The sequence below is a fragment of the Lynx rufus genome, unplaced genomic scaffold, assembly GCF_022079265.1.
Source record: "Lynx rufus isolate CCGP_SWC_20201006 ecotype Redwood Valley unplaced genomic scaffold, mLynRuf1.p SCAF_16, whole genome shotgun sequence".
In the NCBI taxonomy this organism is placed as follows: domain Eukaryota; kingdom Metazoa; phylum Chordata; class Mammalia; order Carnivora; family Felidae; genus Lynx; species Lynx rufus.
Window position 1 is genome coordinate 55,714,667 of NW_025814830.1, and position 21,219 is coordinate 55,735,885.

The 21,219-nt window shown below is 52.7% G+C and overlaps 1 protein-coding gene across 1 annotated transcript; it reads right to left on the reverse strand.

The window, feature by feature from the left end:
• Positions 1-4,877: 4,877 nt before the first annotated feature.
• On the reverse strand, positions 4,878-20,272 carry CUNH16orf95 (chromosome unknown C16orf95 homolog). Its single transcript, XM_047077420.1, has 6 exons — positions 20,228-20,272; positions 19,582-19,719; positions 13,662-13,808; positions 12,608-12,644; positions 9,308-9,518; positions 4,878-4,980 (listed from the first exon to the last, which is right to left on the reverse strand). The coding sequence occupies exons 2-6, from the start codon at positions 19,717-19,719 to the stop codon at positions 4,878-4,880; spliced, it is 636 nt and encodes a 211-aa protein (XP_046933376.1). The 5' UTR covers positions 20,228-20,272.
• Positions 20,273-21,219: the final 947 nt, after the last annotated feature.

Sequence of the window (21,219 nt, forward strand, 5' to 3'; positions counted from 1 at the left end):
TTGCGGTTTTCTCACACATGGCTGCTCGGGAAACGGCAAGAGCGAATGCAGGCAGGTCCCATCGCTCCTGAGGCTCCCAGCCCCGACCCACCAGCGGGTCACCCAGCAGAGACACAGCGGACCCCAGAATCAACAAGTCCTTACGAAACACCTACTGTGCGCCAAGCGCGGAGAGAGCTGCCGGGGCAGCAGAGGAAAGCCCCGCACCCGCGCCCCTCACTGACTGCAGAGCTCTCTCCTCAGGGACCCACATGGCTTCCGTGTGGCCACAGTGCCCAGGCCACAAGACTGACCCCCGTGATACAAAGCCCAGTGGGCATTCCTGCAGCGGGAAGGGATGGAGAGGACACAGTGAGCACCCCTACAGCAAAGTGACTTGGAGCCGCCTGGAGACGGGCAGTTTATTGAGAGGGAGGTGACCTGGATGGAAGGCAAGAGAGCCAAGTTCAAGTCTCGTATCTGCCACCGGCTTGCCATGTGGCTTTGGACACGGCACTGCCCTCTCTGGCCTCGGCATCCCCATCGACGAAGGAAGTGGTTGGGCTAGGTATCCCCAGAGGCCCTGCCAGCACCCAGGGCTCAGCACATGGGAACGGAGAGCTCTCTGAGGGTGGGGCCAGGCCAGGACCAGGGACTCCACCAGCCACAGTGGCCTGGCCAAGCCCCTGGGGATCTCACCTTCTCCCAGGTGAGAGGCAATACACGGCCGTCCCAGGGAGGCTCACAGGCCCCAGGAAGCCAGACAGGAGTCTGGAGCAGGTGCAGGGTGGGGTTATGTGCGGAGGTGGGACACGAGGCCCCCACAAGACCCTTCCCCAGTCCCTCCGATGCAAGCTGGCCTCCCAAGGCCACACAAGCACCCAGCTCCTGGGCACTGGGCCTATCAACGGGTCATTTCCAGACAAGAGTGTGATGTGTCCTGGCACACAGCTGGAGCTCTGTAATTCATGCACCCACTCCCTCATTCGTTCAACACAACGGCTCCTGACTACCACGTCATGTGCCAAGCTCTGTGTTCAGTGCCAGGCATACAAAATACTGACTTGATAAACTTGGTCCAGTAGGTAGAAAGGGACGATCCCGCAAGCAGTATCAGTCCCCAGACACACAACGCCCAGCAAGGGCTGTGCGACTGGAGGTCCCTCACCGCTGCCCAGCAACAGCCCAGCACAGTGCTATCAGATGCCCAGGGTGTGCAAAGCTGGTGTACCATCGGCAGCAAAGTTCACTCAGAGGGACCTCCTGGAATTGGGACCACATTAAGAGAACCGGGGTCAGAAGACGTTTTGCATCCCAGCTCTGCCACTTAGAGCTGTGTGACCCTAAACAAGTTACTTTCCCTCTCTGAGCTTGAAGCTTCTCATGTGAAACACGTTTAAGGGCAATACCTCCCTCCCAGGTTGTACATCTGATACAAAAGAGTGGCAGTGCGGCTCGGTTACTGAATCCTGGCTCTGCCTCTCACCAGCTGTGTGACCAACAAGAATTAGCCTCTCTGAGACTCAGCTTCCCCATCTGCAAAACAGGCCTGAGACCATGACAAGTCCTCCCCAGAGTCCACACTCTTGTCCCCCTAGTGCCAGAGCCAGTGTAAAGCAGGGGGCATCACTGCCCAGAAAGAGGTCTGCACCCCCGCCTCCCTCACCGGAGGTGCAGCCACAGATGTGGGTCTGCCTTGGACCGTAAGAACCTTCCGGAAGACTTACATAAGTTAATACGCTATTCAATACTTCAAGACAGCTGTAGTCAGCAGGTGGCTACTGAATAAGTAATGGATGACAAAGGGCCTACTTGCTGAGTTCTTCGGGGAAAAAAACAACCGTCCCCCAGAACCACTCGCCACTTGAAGGAGCCCCAGTCAGAGTCTGGGTGCTGGTCCTCCAATCAGTGTTTCCTGAAGCCCGGACACTGTCCGACTGTCCAGCCACGGCACTCGTTCCGTGGATTCTGCAGCTGAAGACACGACCCAGACGGCTCCCCTAAGGCTACCGTTTCCTGGCTGGGGCATCATCACCCTCCGGGGGTGAGCCGACAGCTGGGAAGCCAGCCATCCCACACCCGACACAAGAGCATGGCGGCAGGCTCTGCTCCGTCCAGGGCTGGGACAGACCCATCAAACACAGGAAGCTCTGCCAGCAGGAACATGCTGACCATTGTTCTGGAAGCCAGAAGAAATGGGTTCACAGCAAAGAAACAGTTCTCAGTTGGCCGTAAAGGACCTTTCCTGGAAAGGGAATTTAGGGAATTTCCCTCGGGTTGAAAGAGATTCTCTCGCAGGATCCTTTCTAGTCTCAGAAGTCCTGCAGGGGGGGCGGGGGGGGGGGGGCTCATCTGCATTCCACAAAGCCAGACGTTTTCCCAGGAACTGTTTTCCTCTCTGCTTGCTGCATCCTGTTTTTCTCCATTTCAGTGTCCCCACTACAGGAAGCCTCCTAAGACCTTGTCATAGGCTTGCCCCATTGTCCCCTGTGCTCCCCTCACTCTGTGCATGTCCCCAGTCCTGGAAAGCTCGCTGTTCTGCCCCCCAGCCTCCACATCACCCGCCACCGCCCTGGGACTGAGGCCTGGGACAGGGAAAGGGGTGCAGACCACAGCCTCAGGAGGGGTGGAGGGATGTCACCCGTGATAAACGTTGAGGAGCTCTTCAGTTTCATTTGAGTTGGACGTGGCTGCTTTCATGCACAGCAGTGGCGTGGGGTCCTTGGTCCCTGAGTGGGCACCACACAGGCTTCCTCCCAGAAAACCAGAGACACCATCCCCGTTGAGAACAGCCTGCAGGCCACGAGGTCCCTGGGAGCTGGCCTAGCTCTGTGTGGCATGAGCAGGGAGACAGATCACCTCTCTGTCGAGCCCAGGGCTCCACAGCTGTACCAGGGGTGAGTGCTCACTCCACCTGGCAGGCCGTCATGAGCCATTAGCATCGCTGGGACCTACTGAGGACTTGACATGGAAATAGGGCTCTGGGAGCCTGCTGCCTTTTCCCTCACAGCAGTAATGAGACTAGGAAGGTGAGAAGCAGACCAGCATATCTAAAGTAAATGTTGTAACCAGGCTCAGGGAACATTCTAGAAGGCCATGAAGGCTTAGGTCTGTGGCTCTGTCGGCTGGCCAGGGAGGACAGGTCAAAGGCAGCAGTCACAGGGCTACATCTTTGCTGTCCAACATGATGGCTGCTGGGCACAGATGACTATTAAAAGTTAAATTTAAGTGAATTAAACTAAAATTCAGGTCATCAGTTGCAGTGACCATATCTCAAGTCCTCAATAGCCACATGTGGCTTGTGGGCTGTTGTACTAAACAGTGCACATCTGGAACATGCTATCATTGCAGAAAGTTCTACTGAGGGGGGCTGGGCTGCATGGTTACTGCTCGGTAAATGGTATGAGAGAGATGAAAGAGGAGAGGACAGTGAGAGTGGGGTGGGAGGGGGTAGGGGAGGCTGGGGGGAGGGGGAGGGGGTGGGGGAAGGAGGGAGGGGGTTTGAGAGAGGAGGAGGCATGGGCAGGGGGAAGGGGGTGGGGGGCAGGGGCAGGGAGAGGCAGAGGAAGCACTTTCTCTGGGCTCCCTGACTTGAGTCTAAGGAGCCATGGAACAAGGGAGCGTCCTTCCCTAAACTCCTTAAACTCCCTGGAACAACAAACACTGTGCCTGGAAAATCGAAGATTTCAGGGCCTCGCCCAGAGGAAGCAGCCGTAGGTCACACAGGTGGCCTGAACTACCGCTGGGCCCACCTCCCCTGACTGACCTCTGTGCTGACCTCCTCTGACTTCTCCAGCTTCGCAGAGAGGTTTCCAGAGGGGAGACTTCCAGATCACACCTTCTCGTGGCTGCTCCCGTGGGGCAGGCAGGTGCCGGGGCTCAGGTCAGTGATGACCACAGAGCAGGGCTGGTGTGCACCAGCCCTCCAAGGAGTCTGCATTCCCGACAAGTGCGCCTCACTCGTGGAGTGTGTCCGGGGGATTTCTGGGGTCAGATACTCTTCCACCTGGAACAAAACCACTGCCACCACCACAGGGGTCCAGGCATCCCCATCAGCATCTCTGCCGCTGCCTTGAGCAGGCCTCCAAGCCCACTCTCACCCTCCTTTCCACTCAACTTGCTTCAGCCAAGCTGGCTTTTCCCAAACACAAGTCTGACACACTTGTGATTCTTTTTTTTTTTTTAATGTTTATCATTATTATTTTTAATGTTTATTTATTTTTGAGAGAGAGAGAGAGAGCAGGGGAGCAGCAGAGAGAGGGGGAGACACAGAATCTGAAGCAGGCTCCAGGCTCTGAGTTGTCAGCACAGAGCCTGATGCAGGGCTCGAACCCATGAACCAACTGAGCCACCCAGGTGCCCCCACACACTTGTGATCTTTTAAAAACTGCCAAGGCCTCCTGCCATCTGGTCCCTACTACATCTCCTGTCATTGCCCCTCCTAAGCATGAGGCTCCTATGTAGGCAGAATGCTCCAGACTCTGTCCTGGGCAGGCCCACATTGTGCACCTGTGCCTGTACACTCTGTCCTCACCCTTCATCGCCAGGATAACTGAACTCGCCTTCAAGTCTCAGCTCAGACCACCTTCTCCCAGTAACCTTCCCTGACTTCAAGACCAGGCTGGCATGCCTTGTCTTCTCTTAGTTTCCTCCAAAAGCAGAGCCTGAGGCAAGGATTGACTGCACACGCTTTACTGAGAGGTGATCCAGGGAGGCCTGTGAGGGAACAAGGAAGTGAGCAGAAGTGAGCAGCCAGGACAAAGCGCATTACCAAGGTGACCACGGAGGGCAGCGAGGTTCAGTCCCGCTAGGAGCTCCAGGAGACCTTACAGAACACCACTCAGAGCTGTCCCATCCAAGGGGGAGGAGGTTGGGTGCGCATTCACAACTGCCACCCATCACTTGCTGAGGGCTGCCCCCAGGGGCATCACTCCCCAGGACACCCAGTCTGCCTGCACGGCTCCCACAGCCAGAGAGACCCCAGTCAGGGACTGCTGGTCCCTGGGGCAACATGGGAATGTGGACAGGATGCCAAGAGCAACTCTGGCACCCCCACCCCCACGCTCATTATGCAACTATCCCTGTGTTACAATATCCCATCAGCCAAAGGGCAGCCTGGGGGTTGGGCACATCTTCCTACGATCGCCCCTGACCATGCCTGACGGTAGTAACACCGACAGATATTTGCTGTTGAGTGAATGATGCTTCACTGGCCCTTGGGAGAACACCGCTCTGCCCCTGGGGGAAGCCTGGAGGCCCTCCAGGATGACCTATGCTCACAGGGAAGGGTGTGCCCCAAATGCCCCACAGGGCCAGTCCCTGGCCCCAACAGGAGCCTGGTCATGCTCCGTCCTCTTCAGACTAGATCTCCATCTCTTCCTGCCGTCACTAAGGTGGACACCCCAGTCCACACGTGCCCGAGTCTACTTACTGTGGGAATCTGTCCATTCTTTCCTGCCACACAGGCCAGCTCAGGGTGGGGGGTTCAGTGGGTCCCACTTTCCTCTCTGTGCTTTTCTGTATTTTCAAAATCTTCCAAAGCAAACTGTACTGCTTTTTTAATTAAACTTTTATTTTGAGATCATCATAGACTCACATGACTGACAAGAAATAATAAAGAGAGATCCCATGATGCCCCTCATCCAGTCCGCCCCAGCTGAGAACATCTTACAAAACCATAGCGTAACATCACAACCAAAACATGACAAGAGTCAAGATACGGGATATTTCCATCACCACAAGAATGCCTCATGTTGTCCTTGGACAGTGGCACCTATTAGCCCGCCCCGACCCCTGGAAACCACTAGTCTGTTCTCCGTTTCTTTAATTTTATCATTTCAAAAATGGTTTATGGAACTGGATATCCACATACAAAGAGCACCATATACACACACCCCACACCATATGCACGCGCCCACACCATAAACCAAAGTTACAAAACCAACTCAAAATAAATCAAACACCTGAATGTACAAGCTGAACCACAAGTCTCTTACGAGAAATCATAGGTAAATTTTTGTGACACTGGACTAAGCGGTGGGTTCTGACGTATGACCATCTGACCTAAAGCATAAGCAACCTAAGGAAACAGGAAAATGGATTTCATTGAAATTAAAAACTTTTGGACTTCAAAGGACATCATCAAGAGAGGGAAAATCCTTGCAGATGATACACCTGACAAGGACCTACTACTTAGAGCACATCCAGAACACAAACTCAACAATGAAAAACAAAGGATGATCCAATTAAAACACAGGCAAGGAGTCTCAACAGACCTCTCTCCTAAGCAGACACGAATGGCCAATGAGAAGACGTAGAGATGCTCAATGTCACCAGTCATCGGCGCTCCACACCCACGGGGACGGCTATCACCCAAACAATGGACAGTAAGTAACAAGTGTCCGCAAGGGTGTGGAGAAATCCGAGTGTGTCGGCCTGGCCGGCAGAAATAAATATGAAGCATGACAGTGCAGGGCCCCGCTGTGGAGGACTGCGGCAGCCCCACAGAGCACTGAACAGAGCTGCTGCCCCACCTGGCGTCCCCAGGTGCCCACCAGAGACAAAGGAAAAGGTGTCCACACGGAAACAAACATTCAGAGTAAAGCCGACAAGCGAAAACCACCCCAGGTCCATCCAGCCCCGCTGCATCCACATAACAGAACATCACTCAGCCAGAGAAGGACGCGGCATCCCCGGCTACAAGACACGTGCGCCCTGGAGACCCTGCACTGAGTGCAACATGCCGACGCAGAAGGCCCGCACATTACAGGCCTCTGTTCACGTGAAACATCCAGAACAGGAAAAGTCACAGAGTAGGTGAATGGCTGCCAGACGCTGGGAGGGAAGGGAGGGAGGAGTGATGGGTCATACGTGCGGGGTTCTTTCTGGGGCGACGACAAAGGTCTAGAACTAGACAGTGGTGAGGGCTGCACCACCTCATAAATACACCAAAATGCACTGAATCATCATACTTTAAAAGGTGCAATCTATGGGATGTGAGTGATATCTCAGTTTAAAAACTCAACTCTTATAATTTTACACTACTTAAAGCATGAGCCACCCTAAAGAGGTGCTAAAGCCACTTCCCGGCCCTCATCTGGTGGGCCCGCTGACCAGGGTAGAGGCGGCCTCCCTCCCACAGGGACCCCACAAAGGAGAACCAGATGCCCTCGTTCAAGAAGGGGCCACTGTGGAGTCTCACAAATAACATTTATTGGCTGCATTCAGGGTCTCACCAGCATCCCTAGCCTCCCGGATGATAAGCAGCTTGGATTCAACCCTGGGTGTGAATTATATGACCTGAGACAACGCGGGCCATCACAGACTCCTCCTGACTTGATTACAATTGACATGTTCGCAGATGTTCTCAACAGTAGCTGAAGATTCCAAGTTCAAACCCAAAACAACTGGCTGGAAAGCAAAGAGAAAGGCAGTTACTAGGAACAGTGGCCCACGCTGAGCCCACAGTGCCTGGGCAGGACCTGTAAGGAAGCCTCCATGGGCTGAAAGGCGGGGACACCCTAACAGCAGAGGGAGGGGTGCCATTCAGATCACTGGTGCACTTGGTTCCCGAGGAGCACAGGCAGGAAAGGGTGCAGTGAGGTGATACCAGGATACCTTGCAGCCGTGGGCCCTGGTGTAGATGGGCACTCAGCCCCCAGAGCCCACTCTCTACCTTGGGTGGGAAAGGGAAGTCCAGCCTTGCAGAGCTATGCACGGAAGCCAATGCGAGGAGGCCGTGGCAGCCCCGTCTCGAAGGGACCTGCCTGTCTGTCACGGCCCTTCCAGGGTCCCTGCTGGGAAGGCCCCACGCTCCCCCTCTCCCGAGGCCTCCACAGCAAACCTCTGCCAGGCCAGCTCACGGGCAGCCGGCAGCTTCTCCTGAGATAAGCCACTCATGTAGTCTGTGGGGATCTCCCAGGGCACCCCACAGACACCCCGGCCAGACAAGATACTTCTCCCGAACAGCTGGCTGGGACCTGTGCCCTTGCCCTAAGAGCCTGGTTCAGAGGCAAACGCCTCCTACAACACCTTCAGCGCATCCCCTTGAGCCTGCCCTGCCCATCCACCTCACTCGTCATCTACACCCAAGCTTCCTTCTTTGCTCTTCCCAGAGCGGGCACGGGGGAGCCCTACCTACTTTGATGTCACATTGGCAAAGATTAAAAAAGAAACAAATCTTTGCAAAAAGCAAAGAAGAAACCATGGCACGATGTCAGGAGCCCTACTCGTGTTCACCGATCACACAAAGCTCACGGACCCCTGCCCCAGCCCCCTTCCCGAGAGCACTTGACCCACAGAGGATGCAACCCACGTCTGGGCAGGCGCTTGTTTGAAGATGTGCCCCGTGGCATCATTTGTAACCACAGGGGCAGAGGCAACACCAGGGCCCAACACCAGGGGAGCGGGCCTACAGGATGCGGGGGGAGGGCCTTCCACCTCTGGCCAGGACGGGAGACAGAGAGCTAACCTCCTATGAACAACCAGAAAACTGGACAGAAGACACCTACAACCGTGTCAGATACTGGACATTTTCTAGAATATTCCTCTTACATGGAGATAACAGACGAGCAAAGAGCCAACAAGTCAACCTATGTAGGTTTGAACTGCACACACTGACATGCTGCCACAGCTTTGCAGATCTTCTATTCACACGTGTGTGGGCACCTGCACGGATGTACACAGGTGTGATGGAAGAGCCTGTGTGGGAAGGTAAACGGGGATTGGGGGTGGGGCTATTTCAGAGACTAAAGGAAGCAGCCCCTTCCTGTCCGCTCGGGGAGGTGTCATCCTGGAGGCCTCATGGGAGAGGGACTGGGTGGGGTTCTAGGTGACAAACGCAAGGCCTGCGTGCGGCTAGTGGGTTCGAGGTTGGGGAGAGGGCTTCCCAAAGTGGAGCCTCGATGAATGGGCCTGGGCTGGGGGAGAGGCCGCAGGTCCCCAGACCTGAAGGGGTGCTTCTACCCCAGAGGGCTGGCTGGGCGAGTGGGCTCCAAGGTCCACTTGCAACCCTGACAGGACAGAGATGTGCGCAAGCTAGAACCAGTGGCAGGCTGCCACAGGACTTGGGAACAGGGAAGAGCCCCGAGGTGCCCAGCCCCCCGCCGTCAGCTCTGACGCACCTGGACTGCCGTTCCATCAAGTGTGTGGTGTGGACAGTAGGAGCAGCAGCGTGGTAATCCCGCCACCCCATTCCTCACCCTCTCACGGAACCACAGCCAAGGTCTCCCACATTCTCGGTTCAACTGATCCCGAGGCCGCCGACCGAAACAGCCCGGAAGGGAGACGGGCCCAGGACCCCCAGTGCCCCCACCCTGTGCCTGCTCACCGAATGGCCACCACGACCCTCACGACGGCCTGCAGCAGGGTGAGGAGGCTGAGGCCAAGGGGCAGGATGGGGGCCGGGGGGCTCTCTCCCCTCCCCGGGGCCGGTGGCTCCTGGTGGTGAAGGGCCTGGAGCTGCCGCCACTTGAGGAAGAGGCTCCCATCACAGCAGACCCGCCAGCGGTGGTACCGGGAGCGCAAGTCCAGCGGGGATTCTAGGAGAGAAAGTGAGTCAGGCCCAGGGCAGCGTGAAGATGGCCCGCCGCGTCTGCACACCGCTTGTAGGAGAACCCTCTGGAACCGAGGGCGGGGACTCCAGGTGTCCCAGCAAGGCTGGTCCCAGCCCCATGAGTGTGGACGCCGACCGACGCTCATGGAGGTGAAGGGGACCGTGCCGTTCACTTCTTTCGGGGCTGACCGTGGGGCTCCTGTCGGCGTTTCTGGAGTCTTTACCCCTCACGGCCACGTGAGGGCACGGTTATGGTTATGAACGAAAGGAGACAGAATCCAGGTGGCATGTGCTTCACGTTAATCTTTGTTTTCAGAGGAAAACAAGTGGTGAGGCCCAGACGAAACCAGACTGGCAAGAGGCTGATAATGACTGCAACTTAGCAATGGAAACATGGGCTGTGTCTGAGTGTCTGAATCCATGACCCCAGGTAGGGCTCCTGGGCTGCTGTTGCTCCAACGTGAGCTTCTCTGAGACCTGCTTTGGTCATCCTGTGACCCTTCTGATGTCACATCTTGTTTACGGTTTATCACACTACTGACATGCTACTACAAATTACACTTTATTTATATGCTATACTGTACTATATACACTACATTACTACTGTAACTATACTAAAACGTAAAAGCATGATTAATATAAAATACAATAAATGTGTTTTCTTTGTTAAAAAATCCTACCGCAAAAGCATGGAGAAGAACACCAGAGGAGCCCCCTCTTTACAAGGAAAACACAAGAAGAGAAAGGCAGACTTTCTCTTTAAAATGGAAATAATCCGGATTTGACGCCAAGGGAAATACTTTTAAATCACTGTATATGAAGCTCAAGGGGCAACAGATCCCGCCTGTCCCGGCACCGGTGGGACCCAGGCCCTCAATCCTGTCCTGGGACCGGTGGGACCCGGGCTCTCAATCCTGTCCTGGGAACACCCTCTGGCCTGAATGGGTTTAAGGCTTGGCACAAGATCCCTATAAACTGCCTGAACTGTCAACAATGACTGGACTAAAATACTGGTTTTTGAAAACATATCAAATTGATGCATGATTCAACAATAAACAGCTTTTAGCTACTCTTGAAGATGCCAAGTATTCACAGCCAAAAACAACCAATAAGAATAAACCCATAAACATGTGATTATACAGTTAAAAGAGCACTTTCTCAAACTGTTCTTGTCCTGCTACTGTGGGTTTTCTTTCATAAAGTGATTTCTGGCTCTTCTCCCTGAAACTTGAGCCAATGTATCGCTTGCTCTTGGTTCTTTACCTGTATTCCTGCCCCCCACCCCCCACCCCCGCCGTGTGTTACACGCAACTCAGCCTAGACACACACCACCTAACCCTTGTCCTCACCCAAACAGGGCTTTAGCTTTTCAAATGCACACACTTGGGGTCCTACAGCGTGGACTGCAGCAACTTAGTTTCTCCACACAGCCACGTGCCCGGGGGCCCCTCCCATCATGCCACAGGCTCTCCGTGACAGGTGCCACATTTCAAATATACCCCCTGCTTTTATGTCCATCCTCCTACTGAGAGACACTTCAGCTGCTTTGGATACCTTGCCGAGGACAGACATGCAGTGGGGGTGTCTACGAGACATCACCCAGACGTGGGCTAGCTGGACTAGAGAACATGTGCATCACAAAGCTGACGGATGGGAGGAATGGGGAGTCAAAAAGTATGAACTTCTAGTAATAACATAAGTAAGTCCTGGGGATCCAATCTACAGCATCATGAGTACAGTTGGTAATACTTCACTGCATATTTGTAAGTTGCTAAGAAAATAGATCTTAAAAGTTCTCATCACAAGGAAAGAAATCTGTAACTGTGTGAGGTGACAGATGTTAACTAGACTTCTTGTGTTGGCTATTTCACAATATATTTAAATACCAAATTGTTACGCTGCGCTCCTGAAGTGAATATAATGTTATGTGTCAATTATACCTCAGTAAAAAATAATTTGATAGAGGCCCACACAAAGGCTGTGTAGATTTGTGCCGCTCCTAATCGTGTTACTTTTATTACCAGGGAAGACATGTATTTCTGTAGCATTAAGAGGTGGGTGTGCTGGCTGGTGGCCACTCATCCTGGCACTCTCCCGGCCAGACCTGTGCCCCTGGGCTCTGGCAGGCTGCTCAGATCGCCTGCCCATCCCAAGAACCCAGCCCCAGCCCAGCATCCATCCATTCCCTCCTGCACAGATTGTGGCCAGGGTGCTCCCACGCAGAGCAAAGCAGGGGCACATCTGGGCACGGGGAGGACTTGATACAAGCCACAAAGCGTGCCTGCTGCTTCGGTCCCGGGCAACACGGAGGAGGCATACATGTTAGCCGTCAGCACCGGAAAACGCCTTCCAGAACAATACAGCCCACTTGTTTGAGGGACAAAGAATGTACCGGTGGGGATGGAGATGCCGTCTCCTCGTGTGCTGAAGGGAATGAATGACACAGCGGGTCACAAACACACAAATATATGCACACGCCCCGTTGCGAGTATCTACTGCATCATGAACAGATGAGTACGTGGCACGTACTACAGCCTCCATAAATGTGTGACGATACACGCACTAGGTCTCAAATATGCAAATGTATAAACACACCGCAAGAGGAATACGTGTCTAAATATCACGTCATGAGCATATGGTGTGTCCTGCACATGGAAATGGAGGTACAGGCGCCACGTCGTTAATAAATACGTATAGTAGTCGTGCGTACACATATGTATGTGTGTATATACCCACCCGCCCCCCACACACTATGTCATGAACACAGAAGGTTAGAGCTTAAAAGAAAATACGCTTCAGATACCATCTAACTCCAGGCCGCAAACTGGCTGCATCTTGAGAGCCACTGCAGATGGACTGATAAGAGTCTAAGGCTCTCTGGGTTCAGTGGGAAATGGGGGGTGACTAGCGATGTCTGGCAAGAGAAGGGGGGAAGGGGGCGAAAAGGCGGAGTGTATGCCACACAGCCATGTCTGTTTTACAGACGTGGGGAGGAGAAAGTCTCCCCATCCCCACCATAAGACCCCGCCTCCCTTGGGGAGCGGGAGGGGATGAGACGCACGTACGCGCTGTTACCTTGCATGCCTTTAAAACTCTGCTGCCTTTTCACCACCTAAAAGAAAAGAATGTGGGCAAATGTATCAGCCCTGGCCTGGTGATCTACCAGAAGGGTGGGCCCAGTGATGTGGCCTAGAAACCAGGAAAGGGCTGTGAGCAGCTCAGGACGCAAGCCAGCTCAGGACACAGCTTCAGGACCAAGCTCAGGTCCCCTTTTAAAAGGCCTTTGAGGGGCGCCTGGGTGGCGCAGTCGGTTAAGCGTCCGACTTCAGCCAGGTCACGATCTCGCGGTCCGTGAGTTCGAGCCCCGCGTCGGGCTCTGGGCTGATGGCTCAGAGCCTGGAGCCTGTTTCAGATTCTGTGTCTCCCTCTCTCTCTGCCCCTCCCCCGTTCATGCTCTGTCTCTCTCTGTCCCAAAAATAAATAAACGTTGAAAAAAAAAAAAATCTTTAAAAAAAAAAAAAAAAAAGGCCTTTGAGTCTGAATTCTAGGGACAGTGTGTTATTTGATGACAGCAAACCAGCAACTGGAAAGTGGGTGGAGGCAGAAAGGAAGCTTCTACTGACCACCCAGGGCACCTGAAATGCCGTGGGGCTGAGGAAGACTGGGCCTGGCCAACCACCCCAGCGGGGGCTGGCCTGGAACCCAGAGCCCCGGAGAGGGCCAGATAGAGCTGAAGAGTGAGGACAGCAACTCAGAACAATGGTCCTTCCCCGCTCCTCCATCCGCCTGCTGGGATGCCCACAGAGCTGGAGCAGGAGGTGAGGCCAGGTGAGGGAGGGGGAGGAGGGGCAAGAGAGGAGGAGGGCAGGAGAGGTGGCAGGAAAGATGGCAGCAGCAATGCTGTCCCCTTCAGAGGGCAGCGTGACCCGCCCTCCGGGCACCCCCCGAGGACACGGAGCCTGCCCCTCCCCTGCACACACACCCCCTCCCCCGCCTGCACTCTGCTGCCTTTGTGGTGCCTTCCAGGAGACCCTGGATGAATGGAGGCCACTGTGGGGAGAGAACCCGGTACCCTCCACCCCATCTCCGGGTCCCTCTCGGGCCTCGCTGCCATGAGCCTCCCTCTTACCTTCGTGTGAGGCCTCAGGACCTGGGGCACCCAGTAGGGCATCACAGCCTGATCCCTAGGCATCGGGAGGCGGCCCCCAAAACGGTGGCATGGGCAGGGGCATGCCTTGGTGGTTTTGGGGGTATAAAACTGGACCATCTTTGGGATCTAACAGAGAGGAAGGGAAGACAAGGTCCAAAGGGATAGTGCCCCAGAAAGCTTCACGCTGGAACAGGGCCCTGGGAAGTTCTTCTTCTGTACCCCCACACAAGCACACCCCAACCACCCAGCCGAGGGAGCACAGTCCCAGGGGACCGCCTGCATCTCTGCAGTGCCACGACGCAGGGTGCCACGGCGGGACATGTGGGCTGCAGTCAGGAGGCATGGCTCTGCCCTGAGCTCGGAGGCCACCAGGAGTGGCCCCTGGGCACAACATTTAGCCCCTCGGAGCGTCAGTGGTCTTGGCTCTAAAGGGGGCTCTGCCAGATTTCTTAAAACAGAGGTCAGAGTCCAAAACGGGACAGTGTCTGATTCAGCAATTCCACTCTCGGACACACGTGCGTCTGCAAAACGACGCTCTTAAAGGCGGCCGGCATCAGCCATGGCTGTTGGGGCCCAACAGCACGAATGCCATCTGTAAGGGACGATAAAGGTGGGACACGGGGACAGCAGGGAATGGGGCAGCCTTTGGAAAGAGCGAGGCGGACCTTCCCGTCCTGACGTGAACGAGTGCAGAGAGGGGACGGTGAGTGAGAAATGCAGCGTGCAGGCACAGCAGCTGCCGTGCGTGGTTTCCACGGAGAACCTACGTGCCCTGCTGCCTGTGCCTGAGTTGTGGGGGGCCATGCCCTCACTGCGTTCTGCACCCTCCCACAGCCCTGCCCTTTGCCCTGCGACCCCAGTTCCTTGCAGCAGGGGGACAGCGTGGAGACCAGCCCTGGACCTCGGTCAGGCCCAGAGAACAAGAAGTGACAGCAGCCAGGGCCCGCACGCCAGCCCCAAGATCAGGGACAGGTGGGGCTGTGGTTCCCAGCAGAGCCCCTCGGACTCCTGTGCAATGACAATGACTGCTGTTTCAAACCAGGCATTTGGGCATCGGTGACATGTCGCCTGTGAAGGAGCACACTCACAGCTCATCTGCAGGCCACGTGGGGAAGCCTCGGAGAGGCACGGGCAGGGGGGATGATCTTCACTGTACCCCTTTGTACCTCTGGAAGTCCCCACCATGTGCTCATGTCGCACATTATAAAAGACACTAAAACCTACCTCTGAGTGGACCCTGCCAACTTCCTGAGGCCACGGAGGGCCCCACAGAGCACGTGTGCGACGTGAGGCAAAGCACAGAGGACCCCGCAGGGGAGGGCTGAGGGGTCGCAGGCTCATCCAAAGGAGGAGATGGAACAGGTTCTGGAGAACCCCTCCCGCTTGCCACCAGGGTGCTGCCCAGCAGGACGAGCACACTCGGGACACTTGTGTCCACCCACCCCCCAGCATGCACCTGAGAGCCCTCCAGATGTGGACAGCACAAACTCCCTGGGCAGACCCTGTGGGTGGCCCCTGCCACGGTTATTCCGCACCACCCACCCCTTGTTAAAAGAACCCAACTTTGCTCAAGGGACCAAGTGCCCAGTCCCAAGGGACCAGCCTCAGCCAGGCAGGGCTTTGCCAGCAATGTGTCTGGGGGTGAGAACAAAGAGATCAAAGACAAGTTGGCTGGGGCTTCTGGGAATTTTTTACCCTGGATAAGAAAAGGGAACAAGAGAGTAAGCCTTCCATGCACCCTCCCCACCCCCTCCCCCCCCCCGAGAAAAGGAGGACATCATAAAGGCTTCCTTTGTGCCACATGTATCATGGTGTAAGGAGGAGACCCATGGCCGCCATCTCAAAACACGCAAGCTGGAAGTACCAACACTAGGAGTAAAGGGTAAAAAGAATCTGGATCTTTAAACACATTATCCAGCCATAAAACCAATCCTAGAAGAATCCTCTCTCTACCAAAGACCCTGGTTGAACCCACTGTGCGTCAGCTCTCTGTTACTTGCACCTAACACCTCCCCCTGCCGGAACAGGAGCCTGCTGGGTGCATGGAAAGGAGGCTGGAGCCTAGGGGGGTGGGGGGTGGGCAGCAAGGTCAGGAAGGACCCCAGGAACTCCATCAGGGACTTTGGTCCATACTCAGAAATGAGGGGCTATGGGGGAGCGACAGGACCAGATGTACAGTTTTCAAAGCTCTTAGGGGGTGGGGGTGCCAGGGTGCCTCAGTCCGCTGAGCATCTAACTCTTGATTTCAATGGGGTCATGATCTCACAGTTTGTGGGATCAACTCTTGTGTCTGGCTCCACACTGACAGCACGGAGTCTGCTTAGGATTCTCTCTCTCTCTCTCTCTCTCTCTCTCTCTCTCTCTGTCTCCACCCCTCCATTTTCTCTCTCTCTCAAAATAAATTTAAAAACTTAGGAAAGTTTTTAATAATTTATATAATTTAATAATTTAATAATTTATATAATATATAATTTATATAATATATATATTATATAATAAATAATAAATAATTTATATAATATATAATTTATATAATATATATATTATATAATAAATAATAAATATATAATATATAATTTATATAATAAAATAATTTAATAATTTAATAATTTATAATAAATTATAAAAGCTCATGGGGCTTCAGATCAGAAAATGGACAGCCAGAGCTAGAACGGATGGAGGCAGGGAGACGAGCTGGAAGACAGGAGACAGGCTGGGCACCTTGGCCTCTGCACTCCTTCCACCCTGCTTAGGGCCACCTCCTCCCCGACGCCCAGCAGCATAACTCAGTGGAGAGAGTCATGGACTCTAATCCCTCATCGGCTGTGGACTGGCCCTGTGACCTTAGAAAAACCCCTGTCCCTCTCTGGACCTCAGTTTTCCCATCCTTTAAAGGAGTACAATCATACCTACCCTGCCCAACTTTCAAATGATACAATGGCCAGCAGGAGGGACTGAGGCCATCATCACTGCCTAGAACAATGTGACTCAGTGACCTTGAGGCCACTGACCTGTTTAAGAATCTACTAAAAAACAAGAAATGAGAGATGGCCTCACTACAGATTCTACTGATATTACAAGGGTAATTAGAGAATATTATGAATAACATTATGCCAGTAAATTTGACAAGGATATAATGGACAGAATCCTTGAAGCTCACTAAGCAAGAGACAAATAACATAAATAACTCTATATCCATGAAAGAAATTGTTTGCAGTTAAAAACCCTCCCACAAAGAAACTTCTAGCCCCATGTGGCTTCACTGGTAAATCCCACCAAACCCTAAAGGAAGAAATAATACCAATTCCACACAGAGTCTTCCAGAAATTTGAAATGAGAGACTACGTCTCAACTTATTCTACATGGCCAGCATTACCGTAGTACAAAGGCAAACAAGGAAAAGGCAGATCAATATTCTAATCAAATTCTAACCAAATACATCAGGAGAACAATACATCATGATTACATGGGGTTTCTCCTAGGAAACAGTTTAACTTTTGAAAGTCCATCAATGTAACAATATTAACAACCCCCCCCCAAAATTATCATTTCGATAGACATAGATAATACCCAACATTCATTCTGGATACAAACTCTGAGCAAATTAGGAATAGACAGGAACTTCCTCAGCCTGACACAGGACATCTAAACCAACAGCTAACATCACACTTAATGGTGAAAACCCGAATGCTGTTCCCCTAAGATGAGGAAGAAAACAAGGGTGTCTTGTCTCCCCACTGCGTTCATCAATGTACTAGAAGTTCTTTCTAGTCAGGGGATAAGGCAACAAAAAGAAATAAAAGACATCCAAACTGGACAGGAAGGAAGGAAATCCTCTCTCTCTGCAGATGGCATGATCTTCTACGTAGAAAATCTGAATCTACAAAAAGATCCACTAGAATAAAGGAGGTAATGCAATATTGTGGGATACAAGATCAAAACACAAAAGTCAGTAGTATCCTTAAAAAGTAGCAATGAGGCGGGGTGCCTGGGTGGCTCAGTCAGTTAAGCATCCGACTTCAGCTCAGGTCATGATCTCATGGACTGTGAGTTCGAGCCCCACGTCGGGCTCTGTGCTGACAGCTTAGAGCCTGGAGCCTGCTTTGGACTCTGTGTATCCCTCTCTCTCTGCTCCTCCCCTGCTCATTCTCTCTCTCTCTTTCTCTCTCTCTCAAAAATAAACATTAAAAAAAAATTTTGTAATAAATAAGTAAAAAATGACCTTCAAGCCATAGGAAAAAAAATCAACTTAAAATGGATCACAAACCTAAACACAAACTATAAACTATAAAACTTCTAGAAAAAAAACACAGGAGAAACCTTTCCAATCTTGGCTTAGGCAAAGATTTCTTAGAAATGCTTAGAATGCATGTGCCACTGCTGTGCTGGCAGGGATGGAGGGGGAGAGGGCGCTGGGGTAGAGGGGGGAGGGGTAGAGGGGGGAGGGTGCACCTAAACAAGATCCAGAAAAGATCAAACTGACAAACTGCACTTCGTCAAAATTTAAAACTTATGCTCTGTGAAAGATACTGAGAAGAGAATAAAAGGACAAGTCAAGAAGACGGAGCAAATATTTGCAAATTAACTATTTCATAAAGAAAGTATATATCCAGAATACATAAAGAATTCTCACAACTCAATAGTAAAAAAAAAAAAAAAAAAAAAAAAAAAAAAAAAAAGCAAACAACCCAATTTTTGTAAACGGGCAAAATATCTGGAGAGACATCTACGTATCAAGTAAGATGCGCAGATGGCAGGGGCGCCTGGGTGGCTCCATCAGTTAAGCGTCCGACTTCGGCTCAGGCCATGATCTCACAGGTCGTGGATTCGAGCCCCATGTCGGACTCTGTGCTGACAGCTCGGAGCTCAGAGCCTGGAGCCTGCTTTGGATTCTATGTCTCCCTCTCTCTCTGCCCCACCCCTGCTTATGCTCTCTCTCTGTCTCTCAAAAACGAATAAACATTAAAAAAAAAAAAAAGTTTTTTTTAAAGTAAGATGTGCAGATGACGAAAGCATATGGAGGAGACCCTTGGCATCACTAGTTACTATGGAATTAAGTAGTGGAATTTAGCCACCTATTAAGATGGCTAAAATTTAAAAGACTGACCAAACCGCATGTCAGTGAAAACGTGGAGGGACTGGAACTTTATACAATGCTGGTGGGAATGTCAAATGACACAACCATTTTCGGAAAACAGTTGCCGGTTTCTTAAAAAGTTACACGTACCCCTACGGCATGATCCAACAACTCGCCCAAGAGAAATGAAGGCACGTTCACACAAAGACTTGTACACAAACGTTCACAGCAGCCTTACTGCTAAGAGACAAAACTGCTGGAAATGATGCCAATGTCCTTAAGGGGGCGAGAGGCTACACTGTGGCTGATTCAGATGACAGAGCACTCTCCAGTACTCCTCAGCGACCACGTGGATGAAACTCAAAAATAATTACGCTAAGGGAAGGAAGCCAGAGTACCCACCACACGACTCCATTTATATAAAATCCAAGGAAACACAGACTGGCCGCCAGCAACAGAAACAGACCAGCAGTTGCCAGGGATGGTGGGGCGGGGAAGGCTGGGTGCAGTTGCAAAGGGCACAAGGAAACCCTTCAGGGTTGTGTGTATATGTACATTAACTCAACGACGGGGGTGGTTCCACAGTGTGTATCTATGTAGAGATTTAGCAAACTGCCCACTTCACACATGTGTGGTTATCGCATGTCAATCTTAACTCCATAAATCTGGTTTAAAATAAAAATCCCGATTTAAAGAAAAACACCAACTGTCTCCCAGAAATTGTAAAACATCACTCATGTAATATCTATGATGCCGAGATGTGACTGGTCCCCTTAAGTTCACCCTGGACTCCGGTGAAGAAACCTGGCTCAAGTCACCTACCTGCTTTCGGGGTCTCAGGGACAACGGGACCCAGTAAGGCAGGGCAGCCTTGACCCTGGGCACGGGCAGGCAGCCCCCGAACCTGGCCTGGCACTCACAGCAGATGGGCTCTCGAAAAGCGCTGGGGACGGGATACATCTGAGCATGAGCCAGAAAAGACAGAATTAAACACGCTGTTACATTTAGCGATGTGAGCCGAGGAACTCTCTGGAATAGTCCATCAACGCTCAGAGAGAGCCAGGGTTGAGGCAGGGTGTCCAAGGGCAGGGAACAGGGGCCTCAGCTCCTCCTGCAGCTCAAAAAGAGGCAGGCTACCACGGCTCACCCTCCAGAGTCATCTAGACAGAGACCAGCAGAGCTTGCAGACCAGGTCATGAGGATCCCCGGCCATTTACGGTCACATTGCCGTGTGCATGGCTGGGGAAGTACAATCAACTACACTGGGGGCTGCTCTTTTTGTGGTATGTCAGGGGTGGGGGAGGCAGTGGGTGACCCTACATGGAGATACTAGGGGCCGGGTGATGGGCCCCATGTCTGACACAGCCTCATGAGGTGTGGCTTTTGGATGCACCCACATTCTCCACTCTCCCCAACCCACGGGCATGTCGGAGTTGGGGCAAAGACCCTGAGTGTTTGCTTTCCTTACCGAATAATCTATGAGGCACACTTCTTTCCCAAAGATTTGAAATGTGCTCTTCCTAGAAAACAAGAACAGGAAGGCTTAGAAAGTTCTGGGCTTTGGTACATTGGGAGACAGGGCTGTTGGGCGACGACCTGGGCCAGATTTCTTGAAACTGACTCGTGTCACTAAACCCCAGGGAGGGAGGGGTCATCCTTCTGAGACTCAGAGGGTGTAGGGGCTGACAACAGAGTCAGGTGTATGCACGCTCACATGCTGACATCTAGGGGGTCCCTGAATGCCGGGCTCGTGTAAAATCCCGTGTTCCCAAACCTAGTTGCTTCACGCACGCTCCAGCTAAACTTGTGCTAAGCCCTTCAGGAAAGAAAGCAAGCTCCAACCTGCTGAGAACTTCCCAAGCCCTGGAGCTGCCAACCACCACACCCAGGACATCCCCAAGCTTCTACTTGGGGAAAAGACAGTCAAACCTGTCCATTAAATGAAAGTCCTTCCAGCATAACCTGAATGCTCTGTCTCTGGGATGACAAAAGCATTTGGGGCTACACAGACCGTGTTACCCTTCCCCATTGTCCCCCCTACCCCTGCAACAAACTGCTAGAATGCCATATGGGGTCTCCAGTGGGCATGAATGGAACACACAGCAAAGCAACTTTTCCCTGACAGTGATGGGCCCGCCGGGGGGGGGGGGGCGGTTCTGTAGCATGGAAACCGTAGGAGTGACACGGTGTTTTGGGGTTTCATTTTTACCGTGATCACCACCACTACTGCTATCTTATTACAACAGCTTCGGGTCATTGAGCTCTCTCAGCACACCCAGCTGCCGCCAGAAAACACGGGATGCGGCCCCTGCGCGCATCCTCCCCCTGCTGGTAATGACTGCATCGCTAGTTCCTTAAGGGGCCACCCCTGTCTCCGCCCCCACCGCTCAGCCCCCCAGCCCAGAGGCTGAGGCCCAGTTCTCTGAGGACGTTGGCTCAGAAGGGGGACATTACCCAAGT

Coding starts and splice junctions, on each gene's coding strand:
- CUNH16orf95 (XM_047077420.1), bottom strand. CDS start 19,719: ATGTATCCCGTCCCCAGCGCTTTTCGAGAGCCCATCTGCTGTGAGTGC. Junction 12,645..13,661: donor TCCTGAGGCCTCACACGAAG/GTAAGAGGGAGG, acceptor CTTTTCTTTTAG/GTGGTGAAAAGGCAGCAGAG. Junction 4,981..9,307: donor AGGGTCGTGGTGGCCATTCG/GTGAGCAGGCAC, acceptor ATGTTGCCCCAG/GGACCAGCAGTCCCTGACTG.